General features: G+C 42.1%; 1 protein-coding gene across 4 annotated transcripts in view; it reads left to right on the top strand.

Moving 5' to 3' along the window:
- The window catches only part of STIM1 (stromal interaction molecule 1), a 170,238-nt gene that overhangs the window by 136,661 nt on the left and 15,479 nt on the right, over positions 1-18,098 (top strand). For all 4 annotated transcript variants that reach the window (XM_006181647.3, XM_014556683.2, XM_006181648.2 and 1 more), the window contains exons 6-7: positions 13,720-13,897; positions 17,918-18,095. In XM_006181647.3, coding sequence (XP_006181709.1) covers positions 13,720-13,897; positions 17,918-18,095 — 356 coding nt within the window. The remainder of the gene's footprint in view (positions 1-13,719; positions 13,898-17,917; positions 18,096-18,098) is intronic.

Genomic DNA, 18,098 nt, shown 5'->3' with positions numbered 1-18,098 from the left:
CACAAAGTAGGGAGGAGTTTTCAACTGAAGGCTAAGAAGCTTTATGGAGAGGATCATTCTTGAGCTGAGTCTTGGAAGATGGGAAGTAGCCTTACTAAACTCTCCCCATTAACAACTTACCCCCATCTCTTTGTATACACCAGCAAGAACACTTATACCATGAGAATCAAACCCAGCAGTCAAAGCTAGGCTAATTTTGCAAAGGCTCTCCTCTGTCACCCTCCAGGAAGGAGAGGTCTTTGGCAGCCCGAAAATGTCCCTTTAGTCTTCTGAGATATATTACCTGCCTGTTATGTGTTCTATATCAAAATAGGATTTACTGTATCTGAAAAGGTGCATTAGAGACTGCAGGTTAAAGTAGGCAAGGATTCTATATGGAAAAATCAGCTAGGGCTGGAGAGGATAGGAACCAGAACTCTGTGTACATGGTACTGGGTCCAGGAGATCAGAGCCAGTAAGAGGGGCCCTAGTGAAGCAGGTTTGACTGATACCAGGACAGAAGTATCTTCCCCTAGACTCATTTCTTATAGCCTATAGGTTCATGTGACCTATCCTACAGGAGGTCAGAGGTCAGCAGAAAACTCTATTTCTGAGATAGGCAGAACAGAAGTACTACGACTAAGAAGATGCTTCACACTCACTAGGATAGCTACGATAAAAACAAGAACAAAGAAACAAAAAACAAAAGTAAGTGTTGGCAGGGGTACGTAGAAATTAGAATATTTGTAGATTTCTAGTGCTAATGTAAAAAAGTTCAGCTGCTGTCGAAAATAGTCTGGTTGTTCCTCAAAAAGTTAAACATATTTATCATATGACCTAGCAATTCCATGCCTAGGAATGTACCCAAAGAATTGAAAACAGGTTCTGAAGTACATGTATACGTATATATATGTGTTCTTAGCAGCTTTACTTAACAATAGCCAAAAGGTGGAAGCAATCCATATGTTCATCAATGGATGAAAGGGTAAATAAGTTGTGGTATACACATACAGTGGACTATTATTCAGTCATAAAAACGACTGAAGGAATGAAGTTCTGATACATGCTACAACATGGATGAACCTGGAAAACATTATGCTGAGTGAAAGAAGTCAGACACAAGAGAGGACACATATTTTATGTTTCCATTTATATGAAATGTCCAGAATAGATAAATCCATGGAGACAGAATGCAGATTGGTGGCTGGCAGGAGCTGAAGGGAGTGAGAAGTGAGAAGTAACTGCTAATGAGTATGGGACTTCTTTGAGGGGTAATGATAATGTTCTAAAATTAAGTGTGCTGTTGTTTGCACAACCTTGTCAATATGCTAAAACCACTGAACTGTACATTTTAAAAGAGTGAATTTTAGGGCATGTGAATCATATCTCCATCACCACCACCACCACCACCACCACCACCACCACCATCATCATCATCATCATCATCATCATTTTTTATTTGATTTTTTATAACTCCTGGATTTCCATTTGGAGAACTTCTTGTAAAATTTAGGAAAACACCTTGGTCTCTTTTCAAAATTGTGACTCACTGTGTGACATTGTGTAGGTCACTTTTCTCCGATATGTTTGAATTGTATCATGAAATTGAACTAAAGAATCCTTATGGTTCATTTCAGCTGTGACATTCCATGATTTTGGAGTAAGTGTTGATAAGGGTCCTGTGCAAAAGGCAGGAGTTCTGTTCTTTCTTCCTACTATCTGCACCCTGTAGGAATTCAGGAATTCTGTGTTTGGCCCTTGCCTTATCAAATGACCTTTGGCAATTTAGCTCTCCTGCCTAGATTTAGGTTTCCTTATCTGTAAAATGGACTTGGTCATTATGGCTCTTATTGGCTCTCTCATTCAAGGACTCAGAAAGAGCTGGGTGTATTCTTGAGAGCAAAGATTTTGGAATCCAGCAGCTGTCCAGATGACAGACATTGTTTTTATACTTTGCTGCTGATACTTCTTAAGAAAAAATTTGAAAATTGCCTAGCTGGAACCTGGGGAAAATACTAGGAAGCTGTTTGCCAGGAGACTTCAACAAGGGTTGGGTGATACCTGGTGGGTACCTGCAAAGAATCTGTGTCCCTCTAGGCTCTGTTTTCCCACTTGAGCCTAGACTAAAATCCCTAAGTCAGTGCTGTTCCCTGTCCAACATGCACACAGGACCTGGAGTGATGGCCTGTGCCAGCTCTGACCTATGTTCTGCACCTAAGGTGAGTTCTTAAGGCTGAGGTTCTCAGACCTCACCATAGGCATCAAATAAACACTCTAGAGAACCTGAGCTGGTTTCAGCTGCCAGCCATCAAGGCTACCTTGCCCAGTTTTAATGAAAATCCTGCCACTGGTCTAAGACTTGAGAAATCTCAAATCAAAGGTTTGTTTGCAGTAGCTAGGCGGATCTGCTGAGTGAGCAGGACCCATCTGCCCAGAGCAGCCTCAGAGCTTGGGAAGGGGGGAAAGGGATCAGATTGACTCAGCACAGGGCTGCCTCAGAGACCACTTTCTGACAGCTCAGTCCTCCCCATGTGGCCATGGAGTAGCACAGATGCTTTCCTGTCTTTTCTACCTGCAGAGTTGGCTCTAGGCTGGCAGGCCCATCTGGGGCTCTCCTGACAGTGCTGGTAGTCAGGTGTTAGGTGTGCTCTGAGACACAGAGGTCCAAGGCAGTGTTCAGTTTGAGGACTAAGCTGATGTCTCATTACGACGGCAGATGATTCACTGAGGGAGAAATTGAGGCTCAGGCGATGAGGTGAGTTTTTAGAGGTCATTCAGCTTTTAAATAGCAGAGCCATGACTCACACCAGGTCTTTAACTTATTATTTCAGTGCTCTTTTCTACTATGTTATCCCACCCTTTATTTCTGATAGAGGAAACAAGATATACAGCGTTGTAGCTTTTGAAATCAAACAGACTGGCTTTATCACTACTTTGTGACCTTGGACACACTCCTAAGGTTCTCTATGTCCCAATTTCCCCTAAATAAATGGTAGGTATGTGGGCTTTTAGTGTATGCCTACTGTAGCTAATCTCGGGCTAGGGGCTGGTGTGCCCTTTGTTCTTAGCAGGAGCATCGAGAAGAGTGCAGAGAGAAGCCTGCACAGTAATTATTTGGGTTGGGGGGACTTGTGAAGAGAAAAGGACAAAACTACATCTTGTCTTCCTCAGTGGCTCAGGTAATAGGGAAAAGTCCTCAGTGAGCAGGAGTGGCTGCCTGTCTGGCAAAGCTGGCTCTGGTCTCTGTCAGCCCTGTCCTTTCTCTTTCTCCTTTTCGCTGTGTTCCAAATCACCCTTCCAGCCTTCTCTAGGTTGCCTTTCCAGCCTCTTCCCAGGCTTGCTCAACCCTTCCCTCTCACTTTCCTCTGGGGACCCACAGCCCTTTGTACCTGCTTTCTTTGTAACAACCTGTTCCCCTGTCTGTTATTCTTTAACCTGGGAACTCTTTGAGGGATGAAGCCGCTTTGTCCATCTGTCATCAGCACTCAGCGTAAGGCCCAGCAAGGAGTAGGTGCCAGGAGAGGAAAGCTAGAAGTTACACAGAAGGAGGCTGGGCCTCTTCAGAGTGACAGGACTTGGGGAGAGGGGAGAAGAATCTGGTCCAGCTTGGTTGTGGGGAGAACTGCTACCTCTGGAGTGTCTGTAGATAGCTGAGGCATTTTGGGGGCTACAACCAGAAGGGAGGAGGGCCAAGGAATAGCTTTCACAGGTTAAACAGACACCTCAGCACAGAAGGCTGTGTAAGTGACAAAAGAAATTCCTAATGCATACTCTGGCAGTAAGAGGTGGAGTATCTGTATCTGCCAGGCACAGGGTACTATGGGCAGCAGAGAGGTGCAGAGAATAAATTGGGAGAGGGGATTCCAGAAAGTGATAATGATTGGAGGCTCACTTTCTCAGGGCTAACTGGCACCTAGAAAATTCTCACCATTACTCTGACTCTGTTCACTGTCAGCATCTCGTTTGTTTACACCCTCCTCCCTTGCCTCAGGCCTGATTGCGTTAACAGTTGACCTCATTTTGCTAAAATCTATTTGCAGCATTTAGGCTGGGAATTGTGCCACCCTCTGGCTCCCCAGGTCCTAGCCAGCTTCCCTGGGTTAGCTCTGTTCCCCTAGCCAGCCACATCTGCTTTCATAATACCTCCGTGGCCTTTCTGCCCTGGCTCTGTTCACAGGGTGCAAGGATTCTGCGAGCTCTTGTAGGAGCTGTACAGGACAGCTGGCCATACTCTTCTTGATCTCAGAGACTGGTATTTGTCTTCCACATGCACTTTATATTGTACCTCCTCTTTCCTACCAAAACTTTCCTTTCTTCTTCCCTTTTTCTCTCCTTTCCACCTTTGCTGAGTACCTGCTCTGGTCAGCCTTTATGCTAAGCATGAGGCTACAGAGATAAATAACTCTGTGCCCTCATGCTGAGAAACTAACAGATTACCAGAAAGTGATTGACACGAAAGCTGAAAAACACCCAGGGCAGTCCCTGAGATAGCAAGAGATAACCCATGTTTACGGGTCCAAAGAATGGGTTGATCAGGGAATCCTGGTTTGGAGGAGAAGGGATGGAAAGATTGCTGTGGACTGCAGTGGTCTGGGAAGGTGGTGGGAATTGAAGAATGGGACTGGAATTATGATAGAAGAAGTATATCATTAATAAGGCATAGACTAGACTTTTTTTCAACTTTTTAAATTGAGTTATAGTCATTTTACAATGTTGTGTCAAATTCCAGCGTAGAGCACAATTTTTCAGTTATACATGAACATACATACATTCATTGTCACATTTATTTTGCTGTGAGCTACCACAAAATCTTGTATATATTTCCCTGTGCTATACAGTATAATCTTGTTTATCTATTCTGATTTTGAAATCCCAGTCTGTCCCTTCCCACCCCTCTCCCCTTTGGCAACCACAAGTTTGTATTCTACATCTATGAGTCTGTTTCTGTTTTGTATTTATGTTTTGTTTTTGTTTTTGTTTTAGATTCCACGTATGAGCAATCTTATGTGGTATTTTTCTTTCTTTTTCTGGTTTAATTCACTTAGAATGACATTTTCCAGGAACATCCATGTTGCTGCAAATGGCGTTATGTTGTCGGTTTTTATGGCTGAATAGTATTCCATTGTATAAATACACCACCTCTTCTTTATCCAGTCATCTGTTGATGGACATTTAGGCTGTTTCCATGTCTTGGCTATTGTAAATAGTGCTGCTATGAACATTGGGGTGCAGGTGTCATTTTGAAGTAGGGTTCCTTCTGGATATATGCCCAGGAGCAGGATTCTTGGGTCATATGATAAGTCTATTCCTGGTCTTTTGAGGAATCTCCATACTGTTTTCCACAGTGGCTGTACCAAACTGCATTCCCATAGCAGTGTAGGAGGGTTCCCTTTTCTCCACAGCCTCTCCAGCATTTGTCATTTGTGGACTTTTGAATGATGGCCATTCTGACTGATGTGAGGTGATACCTCATTGTAGTTTTGATTTGTATTTCTCTGATAATTAGTGATATTGAGCATTTTTTCATGTGCCTATTGATCATTTGTATTTCTTCCTTAGAGAATTGCTTGTTTAAGCTTTTGCCCATTTTTGGATTGAGTTGTTTGTTTTTTTCTTATTAAGTCATATGAGCTGCTTATATATTCTGGAGATCAAGCCTTTGTCGGTTTCATTTGCAAAAATTTTCTCGCATTCCATAGGTTGTCATTTTGTTTTACTTATGGTTTCCTTTGCTGTGCAGAAGCTTGTAAGTTTCATTAGGTCCCATTTATTTATTCTTGCTTTTATTTCTATTGCTTGGGAAGACTGCCCTAGGAGAACATTTTTGAGATGTATGTGAGATAATGTTTTGCCTATATTTTCTTCTAGGAGGTTTATTGTATCTTGTCTTATGTTTAAGTCTTTGATCCATTTTGAGTTGATTTTTGTGTATGGTGTAAGGGAGTGTTCTAGCTTATTGATTTACATGCTGCTGTCCAGTTTTCCCAACACCATTTGCTGAAGAGACTGTCTTTATTCCATTTGTATATTCTTGCCTCCTTTGTCGAAAATGAGTTGACCAAAAGTTTATGGGTTCATTCTGGGCTCTCTATTCTATTCCATTGGTCCATATGTCTGTTTTTGTACCAATACCATGCTGTCTTGATGACAGTAGCTATATAGTATTGTCTGAAGTCTGGGAGAGTTATTCCTCCAGCCTCTCTTTTTCTTCAGTAATGTTTTGGCAATTCTAGGTCTTTTGTGGTTCCATATAAATTTTATTATGATTTGTTCTAGTTCTGTGAAATATATCCTGGGTAATTGGATAGGGATTGCATTAAATCTGTAGATTGCCTTGGGCAGTATGACCATTTTAACAATATTGATTCTTCCAGTCCAGGAGCATGGGATATCTTTTCATTTTTTAAAGACTTCTTTAATTTTCTTCATCAGTGTTTTATAGTTTTCCTTGTGTAAGTCTTTCACCTCCTTGGCTAGATTTATTCCTAGGTATTTTATTACTTTGGGTACTATTTTAAAGGGGATTGTTTCTTTACTTTCTTTTTCTGTTGATTCATCGTTAGTGTAAAGAAATGCAACTGATTTTTGAACGTTAATCTTGTAACCTTCTACCTTACTGAATTCTCCGATTATTTCTAGTAGTTTTTGTGTGGACCTTTTAGGGTTTTCTATATATAGTGTCATGTTGTCTGCATACAGTGACGCTTTTACCTCTTCTTTTCCAATTTGGATCCCTTTTATTTCTCTGTCTTGCCTGATTGCTGTGGCTAGGACTTCCAAGACTATGTGAATAGGAGTGGTGATAGTAGGCAGCCTTGTATTGTCCCAGATTTTAGTGAGAAGGTTTTGAGTTTTTCCCCATTGAGTACTATGCTGGCTGTAGGTTTGTTATCTATAGCTTTTATGATGTTGAGATATGTTCCCTCTATACCCACTTTGGTGAGAGTTTTTATCATAAATGGGTGTTGAATTTTATCAAATGCATTTTCTGCATCTATTGAGATGATCATGTGGTTTTTGTCCTTTTTCTTGTTGATGTGATGTATTATATTGATTGATTTGCATATGTTGAACCACCCTTGTGTCCCTGGGATGAACCCAACTTAATCATGGTATATAATCTTTTTCATGTGCTGTTGGAGTCTATTTGCTAATATTTTGGTAAGGATTTTTGCATCTATGTTCATCAGTGATATTGGTATGTAATTCTCTTTTTTGGTAGTGTCTTTGTCTGGTTTTGGTATCAGGGTGATGGTGGCTTCATGGAATGAGTTTGGGAGTATTCCCTCCTTTTCAATCTTCTGGAAGATTTTGAGAAGGACTGGTATGAGTTCTTCTTTGTATGTTTAGTAGAATTCTCCAGTGAAGCCATCCAGTCCTGGACTTCTATTTGTAGGGAGGTTTTTTATTGCTAATTCGATTTCATTTCCAATGATCAGTTTGTTCAAGTGATCAGTTTCTCCTTGATTCAGTCTTGGTGGACTGTGTTTCCAGAAACTTGTCCATCTACTCTAGGTTATCCATTTTGATTCCATATGATTTTTCATAATATTCTTGTATGATATTCTGTATTTCTATTTTGTTTGTTGTAATTTCTCCATTTTCCTTTCTTATTTTGCTTATTTGTGCTCTCTCTTTTTTCTTCTTTGTGAGTTTGGCCAGAGGTTTGTCGATTTTATTTACTCTTTCAAAAAACGAGCTTTTGGTTTGATTGATTTTTTTCTATTTTTTTAAATCTCTATTTTTTAAATTTCCTCCCTGATCTTTATTATTTCCTTCCTTCTGCTGACTTTTGGATTTTTTTGCTCTTCTTTTTCTGATTCTTTTAGCTGATGGGTTTGATTGTTTACTTGAGATTGTTCTTCTTTTTTGAGGAAGGCCTGTATCGCTATAAACTTCCTTCTTAGCACTGCCTTTGCTGCATCCCATAAATTTTGTGTGGTTGTGTTTTCATTTTCATTTGTCTCGAGGTATTTTTAAATTTCAACTTTGATTTCATCATTGAACCATTGGTTTTTTTAATAGCATGTTGTTTGGTCTCTATGCTTTCCTTTTTTTCCTCCTTTGTTTCTCTGTAGTTGATTTCTAGTTTCATGGCATTGTGATCAGTAAAGATGCTTGAGATAATTTCTATCTTCTTAAAATTGTTGAGGCTTCTTTTGTGCCCAAGTACATGATCAATCCTAGAAAATGTCTCATATGCACTTGAAAAGAATGTATATCCTATTTTTGAGGGGTGTAATGCTCTGAAAATATCCACCAAATCTAATTTTTCTATTGTATTATTTAATTTCTCTGTTGCCTTATTTATTTTCTGTCTGGAAGATCTGTCTAGTGATGTTAATGCAGTGTTAAAATCTCCTACAATGATTGTATTCCCATCAATTACCCCCTTTATCTCTGTTAGTAATTGTTTTGTGTACTTAGGTGCTCCTATATTTGGTGCATATATATTAATGAGTGTAATATCCTCATCTTGTATTACTCCTTTAATCATTATAAAATGTCCTTCTTTATTTTTCTTTGTGGCCTTTGTTTTAAAGTTTATTTTGTCTGAAATCAGTACTGCTACACCTGCTTTTTTGGCTTTTCCATTTGCGTGGAATATCCTTTTCCATCCTTTCACTGTCAATCTATATGTGTCCTTCTCCCTAAAGTGGGTCTCTTGTATGCAGCATGTTGAAGGTTCTTGCTTTATTATCCAATCTGCCAACTCTATGTCTTTTGATTGGAGCATTTAGTCCATTAAAATTTACAGTAATTAATGATAGATGTGTGTTAATTGCCACTTTGAACTTATTTTTGCAGTTCCTTTCTTCTTCCTTTTGTGGTTTGGTAACTTTCCTTTGTATTATCTTGGATTTTATTTAGTTTTTGTGACTCACTTGTAAGTTTTTGGCTTGCGGTTATCCTTTTGTGTAATTCTATTAACCCATTAGTATAACTGTTTGTGTTAAACAGATAGTAATATAAGCTCAAACCCATCCTACTGAGAACAAAAAATTTTAAAAAGAAAAAAAAGTACTCTATATTTTCTTGCTTCCCTCTCCCACTCTTAATGATTTAGATGTCTTCTTTTACAATTTTGTGTTTATTCTATTTGTAATTCATGATAATTATCACCTTTCCAGTTATGAGTTTCTCATTTTTGTAGCATCTTGCTTCTTTTCTATTTAGAGTAGAATATTTCTTTTAGCATGGGTTTAGTGTTGCTAAACTCTTCTAGTTTTTGCTTGTCTATGAAATCCTTTATCTCTCCTTCTATTCTAAAGGATAGCCTTGCTGGATAAAGTATCCTAGGCTGCATCTTTTTTTCACTCAGGACTTTGAATATATCTTGCCACTCCCTTCTGGCCTGTAGTGTTTGTGTAGAGAAATCAGCTGAGAGCCTTATGGGGGTTCCCTTGTAATTCACTCTTTGTTTTTCTCTTGCTGCCTTTAGGATATTATCTTTATCCTTGGCTCTGGCCATCTTGGTTATGATATGTCTTAGTGTGGGTCTGTTTGGGTTCTTCTTGTTTGGGACCATCTGAGCTTCCTATACTTGGATATCTGATTCCTTCTTTAGGTTTAGGAAGTTTTCAGTCATGATTTCTTCAAATACCTTTTCAATCCCCTTTGTTCTTTCTTCCCCTTCTGGAACCCCTATTTTGCGTAGATTGGCATGCTTTATATTATCCCATAGGTCCCTTATATTGTTTTCATTGTTTTTTAATTTGTTTTTGTCTCAGCTGTTCTGATTGGGTGCATTCTGTTGTCCTGTCTTCTAGGTCACTTATTCGTTCCTCTGCATTATCTAGCCTGCTTTGTACATCCTTTAGATCAGCTCTCATCTCAGCAAATGAGTTTACCATTTCTACTTGGTTCTTCTTTATAGCTTCAGTTTCATTTTTGACATATATTATATCTCTAAACACTATCTCTTTTAGTTCCTTCAGTACTTTGATCACTCCTTTTCTGAAATCTTGATCTAGTAGGCCATCAATGTCTATTTCATTGTTTGTTCTTTCAGCGGATTTCTCTTGCTCTTTTAATTGGGAGTGGTTCCTCTGCTTCTTCATATTGCTTGTATCTCTCTGGCACTGTGGCTTATGGCATAGACTCTTAATTTCCACTTTTTTCCTCTTTTTTTCACCTGACACAATAGTTTATAGATTCTCTATTAGGGTTCTCCAGAGAAACAGAACAAATAGGGTATGTGTATAGATATATAAAAGAGGAGATTTATTATGAGAATTGGCTCATGTGATTATGGAGGCCAAGAAGTCCCATGATTTGCCATCTGCAGGCTGGAGACCTAGGAGAGCCAGAGGTGTAATTCAGCCTGAGTCCGAAGGCCTGAGAACCAGGGGAGCTTATGGTGTCAGTCCAAGTCCAAAGGCCAGAGAATCGGAGGGCCAATGGCATGAGTCTGAGTCTGATTCTGAAGACCTAAGAGCCTGGAGCGCTGATGTAAAAGGGCAGAAGATGGATGTCTCAACTCAAGCTGACAAAGCAGATTTGCTGCTCTCTGCCTTTTGATTCTGATCAGGCTGGTCCTCAGCAGCATGAGGACAATTGGGTGATGCCCACTTACATTAGTGAAGATGGTCTTTACTCAGTCTACCGATTCAAGTACTAATCTCTTACAAAGACAACTTCACAGATGCATCCAGAAAGAATGTTTTACCAGCTACCTGGACATACCGTAGCCCAGTCAATTTGACACATAAAATTAACCATCACAGATTCCCTTAGGACTGTGGGGTTCAGCCCAGGGCCCCACTGAAGGATCCTGATAATTCTCACATCTACTCTAACTTGTACTTCTTCCTCAAACTTCACATCTGCATTATTCATTACCTACTGGATATGTCCATCTGAATATTTCCAAACACCTGAAAGCACTTTTATTTGCAATTATGCATTTGATCTCTTTAGTAATTCTGTGATAGTGCATTTTACAGCTGAGAAAGCTAAGACCCAGATAGGGGAACTGAATTTCATAACAAATTTGGGCAGAGGCAAGTGTAGAACCCAGACTTCCAATACTCAGTGCAGGATGCTTCCTTTGATGAAACAAGAATTTCTCTACATGAGGCCTTATGTTTAACCTTGAAGGCCTGGCTATTCGGCCTTTGGGTCTTCACTGTCCTGAAAGCAATGCCACAGCCAGCTCCCAGCATCCTGTTTGCAGGGGAGGGCCTTGGAACTCTTAGAGTCATTCTCAGGCTAGATCAGGGGATATAGGCATCTCCATGGTGAGAGATGTTTGCATGTAACAAAGCAGATATCTGCTGCGTTGAGTATGAGAAAGTAGTGTGTAGCAGAAAGACTGCAGTCAGGTAAATCTGCATTAGAATTCCAGCACTGTGACTTTTTATGGACTCTAGCACTTTTAGTGCCCCTGTGGAGCCTCAGTTTTCTGGTCTATAGAATGGGGATACCCTACCTTATGGAGTAGTTGAAGAATTTGAAATGTGAATATAAATGCCTGAAACAGTTGATATTTTCTCTCATTTCTCCTCCTTTATTATGTAGATTAAGGAGAGAGAGCTTGAAGCTGATCAGTACTGTAGACACTGGCTTACAGACAAGAGATGATCAGTAGGGACCATGGAGTAAATCAACCAGATTAGACTCATTTTCTACCTACCAAACTTGGTAGCTCATGGAATGTGACAGACAGCATATCAGAGCTTCAGCTAGGCATTTGACAAGGCACAGGGGCCTATGAGGTGGATTCTTGTATATTTAAGTGGAGTCAAAACTGGTTGAAGAGATCCAGAGGATACTGATAGGTGGAACAGGATTACCTCAGAGGAGGGGCTGACTGATAGGTCCTATCCTTGGCCCTGGTCATTCAGTATTTTTATTCATGACTTGGATGAGAATATGAGGCAGGAAAAAATAATAGGATCTTGTTCCAAATTGATCTGAACAAAGTAGAATAAGAGGCTGAATAGAATGGATAGGTGCCTGATCTTCATGCCCACCTTAAGAACTTTGAAGGTTGGAGGTAATGGAGGAAGGTGCTGATTGCACAGAGCCTTGTTTGAACAGAATACCTTTGACTTTTGGTAGGAATGTAAAGGGGATGCTGGAGGTGAGAAACCCTTGGAAGCCAAGATGAAAAGTCCTTAACAAACAGAGGAGACAGGGAGCCTTTGGTAGAGGCTGTGTAAGAGGCAGGTGTGTTCCAGAAAGGAAGGCAGTTCACTGTGCTGCAGAGATATCTTTTCTTGGGACTTGAAGGACAAGAGAGTGAGGATTTGAGTATGGCTTGAAGTGTAGACCTGTCTGGAGGATGGCCATAGAGGACCCTCAGTTTTCTCCGTTAAGTCTGGCATAAACATGTAAAGAACACAGCTACACCTTGGATCTAGTAACTCCCTTGGATGGAAATAGAATGTGCTAATCTATCTTTGACCCCACACCATCCCCATGTCCTGCTTCTCAACCTTTCAACGAGGTGCTATGCATAGGACCTTTTTTGTCAAACTGGGCCTCAGCTTCATGCAGTAGAATTCCAGCTACATGTGTCTTTTCCTGCTGTCTAGACCCTGCCTCAACTTGGTGGCTCTGCCTGAGTCCTTTTGGATTCCCCTCAGCCCCTTGTCTTTACTGGGCACTGAAATCCTGTCAGTCCTGCCTCTTCCTCCCCAGCTGAGGTAACCTGCTGGCACAGGAAGTCATTCCCTCGTTTCTCCTCTGAGCCACAGCTGCTCTATTTCAAGTGGAGTACAACGTAGGCAGGGCTTCCAGCAGCAGCTTCTTCTCCTATAGTGAAGGTGTCTCTTTCAGTCTCCTGTGCTGTGGCCCAGAGCTCAGGTCTGGTACATTAGGAGCAGTCTCAGGCTCCAGGACTGCCCCTCTTCTGGTTGGCTCAGTTAGGAACTAATTAAGAACTCAGTTAAGTCCTAAGAGGACATGGATTTTGCTCCTGTTTTCTGGTATTATTCCTTGTTTAGCTTTTCAGTTTTGCCCTGGAGGCTGAGCATTGCTTTGAACCCCAGCTGGTGGCCAGGGCCCTGGCACTTCACCAAGTTGTTGCCAGACATTGTCTGGAGGTAGATCTGCCCCTCTCTTCCTGGCACATGTAATGTGTTATATATACCAATCTCTTGATGCTACTCCCATTCCCCCTGATGTATGGGTTGTGCCACAGCCTAGAAATGCTCTCCATAGGTGAGAATTGACCTGCTCTGGATTTTATACCTTGTACATGGAATAGCCTAGTAGTCCAGGAGACCTAGCTCCTGCAGTAACCTCAATCCCACAGACAGTCCTCAAGACGTAGTGACATTGCTTCATACCCTTACCTTAGTTCTTCCTTGTACAGAATCTAAATCTCAAAAGTACTCACTTGTATGACTTCGGGTAAATCTCTTTCCCTTCTTCCTACTGTAGCACCTTAGCTTTGCTTACCCTGTAAGGCAGAAGCACTGCCTCCAGGCACATGGGCTCATCACAGCCCAGAATGGCTGGGATGTATTGAGAAGACACCAGTTCTCTCCTCTTCGCTGCATACTACACAAGCATGATCAGTAGGCTTCCTTATTGCTCTAAGGCCTCTCATCCTTTCCAAACTAGGCCTTAACTTAGCAGAGAAATAGGCACAGAGTGTGGCAAGTATGTGTCTAAGAAGGGAAATGAATTCCTCTTGAGTGGGAAGGCTTCATGGAGGAGGGGATACAGCGGTGTCTGCAAGGCTAAGCCTGCAATGGGCAACCTGACTCACCATGACTTCCTCTCTGGCAGTGACCCGCCATAATCACCTCAAGGACTTCATGCTGGTGGTGTCTATCGTTATTGGTGTGGGCGGCTGCTGGTTTGCCTATATCCAGAACCGTTACTCCAAGGAGCACATGAAGAAGATGATGAAGGATCTGGAGGGGTTACACCGAGCTGAGCAGAGTCTGCATGACCTTCAAGAAAGGTAAGGTCCTGCCCCTTCCCCATGGCCCTGGTGCTGGCAGCTCTTGGGAGCCTCCTGTTTCCACCTGGGTTGTGGGCCACCTGGCCCCTGAGACCCTGCTGATGCAGCTGCCCAGGCTGTGTCATCCTTCCAAAACTGCAATGGAGCTTGGGTACCTGCATTCCATTGCATAGGCAAGTATTCCTCCCCAGGGCAGAAACTTATTTCTGTCTGTTCTCCTTTGGAGCTTCAGAGGGAGAAATGTGTGGAGCTGTCAGAGGTCTTGAGCTCTCTGTTTGGATGGCTTGTTAGGGATCATTCTATCCTTTGTCCTACATCTGGACTGCTTTCCTTTCCATAAAAATAGACATAATTAACTGTTCTCCAAAGAAACCTCACAAATTGGTCTTCCTAATACCTTTAGTTCTTTCTTGTACTGAATCTAAATCTCAAAAGTACTCACTTGTATGACTTTGGGTAAATCTCTTTCCCTTCTAGGACTTACTTCCTCATCAGTAATGTGAAGGGATTGACCTGCGAGGATATCAAAGCCTTCTAGCTCTAATACTCTGGGATTCTGTTTAAATAAAACATGACTTAAAAACTATTGTATAAGATCTAGTTGTGAAGAGACAGTGCCAGTCAGTCAGGTGACCTGGGTACTTCCTGACATCTAGGAACCGGGTCTGTGCGGGGAATTGTAAGGAAGTCTCTGCTCCTGGGACCATGAGGCTCACACATAAGAAGGCGCAGTGACTCGGTGTCAGCTTACGGGACGAGAACGCCAAGGACTGGAAGGGCACAGGGGCAGGAGATGGGTGGATGTGGAGTCTGAGGAGGTGGCTTTGAAAGATGGGTAGGGCAGTCCTGGTAGTTCTGGTCAAATGTATAGAGGGAGGCCAGATCCCTGGCACCTTAAGACTCATGGGGAAGTTTAGTAGGAGGCAAAAGGCAATAGCGAGTCAATGCAGGCATTTGTTTTTTCAATTTGTTTTGTTTTTGAGAAGAGGAGAGCCCTACATCAGGACTGTCTTTTAGAAAATTATTCCAGCAGCCTAAAGACTCCAACTGGGAAGTCTTTGCAGGAATCCATATAAAAGGAAATGAAGTCTGGCTCTTTTCTGTTATTTTAAAATGACAGATACTGTTTTTTTGAAGGGATAGGGAAAGGATTTCTTAAGAGCTAGGTACTGTTAAATACTTAAATGCATCATTGTTTTAAGTCACCACAACCCTGTTAGGTAGGTATTATTATTATCTCACTCTTAGAGTTGAAGACAAAGTCTCAGAGAGTGTGAATGCTTTGCTTGGGGTCACATATCAGTAAATAGTGAGCTAGGAATTTTGACACCCATAGGGTGCATCAGTAAGGGCAGCCCTAGCAGATTCATTTCCATGGGCTGGGCTTTTAGGGGGCAAGAGGAGTTTTATCTTTGAGCTGATTCCTGGCTACTTTGCTGGGCCCCTTGTTTCTGGGCCCTTTTTCAACTGGGGGCTAAATGCTGCTATGTGGGCAGTTCCCATTCTTCATTTGTCTGAAAAACATGTACTGTTTTCATTCCAAAGGCAAAGAATCTAGGCAGGAGGCATTCCAAGTTCAGGGATAAAACTAAGCTCCCAGATCTCCCTGCTCCCCAAGGCCTCCAGAGCTAAATAACCACTGTGGCACTTTGAGAAATGAATGCACACACACACCCAGAGACAGGCCTGCACACGTATATATCCTCCTCTGACATTGTCTAGAGCCTACATGCTTCCTTGTCCCTCCTCCCTTGGCAGGCCTGCTCTGCCAGCCACCATAGAGCTTTTTTACAGAGTTCCTGATATTTGGGGTGAATAAATGTAATGCCACATGTGCATTCCAGTTAGGATTGCATTGGGTTTCAAGATAATTCTTTGAGGCAGGCAGGATTTTGATTCCCACTTAAAAATGAAGAAACAGATCTCGCTTAGGGAACAGACTTGTCCATAGTCATATAGCTACTTAGAGCCAGGGCTTGCAGTCAGGCTGCCTAATTTTCTTACTTGTAATGGTAATTGATAGCTGCCTTCAAGATGCTTAGTCTTCTGTGGAGGAGATGGAGTGGGGCAAGGCTTGATTGTACATTTATTTGCTCATTTCTGCACCCAATAGTATTTATTGATCTTTATCTGCATTAGATCCTGTTAGGACTGTGAAAGTGGGTAGTTTTGGTTTTATTTTAAAGGAGCTCCCTATTACGTGGGGAAGACAGACATATCAAAGGCTTTTCAGAAGAGGCTGTTTTCAGAGAGGATATTATTTCAGTGGTGAATTGAATTCCTAATGGTATAATTTCTAGCAATTGGGTCATGGAAGAATACAATAGAGGAAGATAGTCAGCAAGGGAAGGAGGCTGAGGCTGAAAATGGCGCCTCTGATTTGTTTTTAGCTGTGCATGTAGCGCCACCTGCTGTGTATCTTGAGGAGGTTCAACTCCCTTTCACTCCAGGGGCAAAGTGGGCAGAAGACTACAATTTGTCAGCAGGAAACTTGCAGCCTAGACGTTTTACCCCTTCCCTCCCTGCTTTTCCCACCACATCTTTTGAGGCTTTAGTCACTGACAAATATGTACTTGGTTTTTTCAGAGATTAAGTTCCATTTCTGCCCCTTCTGTTTCACCTGCTTGATTTACTCAGTAGTCAGTGCTCTTCTCTGTGGGCCCTTCTTGTTCTGTAGCCTGTCCTTCCTGTTCTGTACCTCAAGTCTAAGCCATATATTGCTTGTCTTCTTAATCATCCTTTTACCCTCCTATCCTGGTCCACCAGTAACTCGGTGGTTCCTACTGAGGTAGGAAGACCTGACAGTGGCTAAATCCTTTCTCCTAGAGGGATTAGCCAAACTCTTACTCCTTCTGGGTTTAGCTTATGCCTCACCTTCTCTGACTCCTTTCAGGTAGAGTTGATCACTCCATCCTTTTTGGCCTACCCAACACCTTGTATATCTGTTATAGAACTTACACACTGTGTATAGCTATCTGTTACTTGTCTGTATTGGACTAGATCATGAGTACCTCAGTGACAGGGACAGTTTTCTCACTCATCTCCATATATCTAGGCCTCAGCACAGGGCTCAGCATTTGGTAGACACCTGAAAGTACTTGGTGAATGAATGGATGAATGAATGAATTAACATAGATAGCTATGTGGAGGAAAGAAGGGAGGAAGGAGGAAGCTTGTTTGGACGGATGGAGGGTTTTGTCAGTGAACAGAGGGAATGTGTGGGTGAGTACAAGGGTATATCTTCATTATAACTGATGCCCTTGAGATCTTACCCACCATGGAAGATACTTTGGAAGGGAACTCAGGGCCAGGGGCAGCAGGGGGCTCTCCCAAACCCTGTCTACCCGCTTTGGCATGAATTTCATTTTCTGTGCTTCTGAGAACAGGTACTCAGAAGTCCAAGAGGTACAGATCAATAGTTTCTTTCTTATCTTCCTTTCATCTCTCCACTACCACCACCCTTTTCCATATCTCAGCCATCAGGCTTTCTCTGGGTCTTTGGTCTAGCTTACAGGGTATTCTACATTTATTGCACCTTACAGATACCTTGGTATCAGGGGAATAACTATGGGATTTGTGGTCATACAGATTGGAATTCTGGTCTCGGTTCTACCTGCAGTTACTTCCCCTCTCTAAGCCTTCATGTCCATACCTGTGCCAGGCTGACAATGATACAATATTGCATCATCTATCTGCAGGGAGGACACATGTGAAATACTTTGTAAACTAGTAGTTGTTATGTTCTTAGTATGTGAGACACCTTAGAAGGGAGGACTTAGATACCTGGGAATCTAGTTTCACAGCCTCGATTACTGGCAGCCAAATGATGGCCAACATAAGAGTTATGGTAATGATTGTGGTTTCTGTTGGCCCTGAGCTAACTCAGAGCCAGTCAGCAGAGTAGGGAGAATACATTCTGAGTGCTGCAGCCCTCATTTTCCTCTTCAATACCATGAGTCATGGCGTGTTGGCTGGTGCCCCCTTGCCTGGCCTTCTTCAGCTCCCTGCATCACCCCCCAGGCTGCACAAAGCCCAGGAGGAGCACCGCACAGTGGAGGTGGAGAAGGTACACCTGGAGAAGAAGCTGCGTGATGAGATCAACCTTGCCAAGCAGGAAGCTCAGCGGCTGAAGGAGCTGCGGGAGGGTACTGAGAATGAGCGGAGCCGCCAAAAATACGCTGAGGAGGAGTTGGAGCAGGTA

This window comes from Camelus ferus, chromosome 10 (genome assembly GCF_009834535.1).
Source record: "Camelus ferus isolate YT-003-E chromosome 10, BCGSAC_Cfer_1.0, whole genome shotgun sequence".
In the NCBI taxonomy this organism is placed as follows: domain Eukaryota; kingdom Metazoa; phylum Chordata; class Mammalia; order Artiodactyla; family Camelidae; genus Camelus; species Camelus ferus.
The sequence above is the reverse complement of the archived record's forward strand: the minus strand, read 5'-3'. Positions and strand labels throughout refer to the sequence as shown.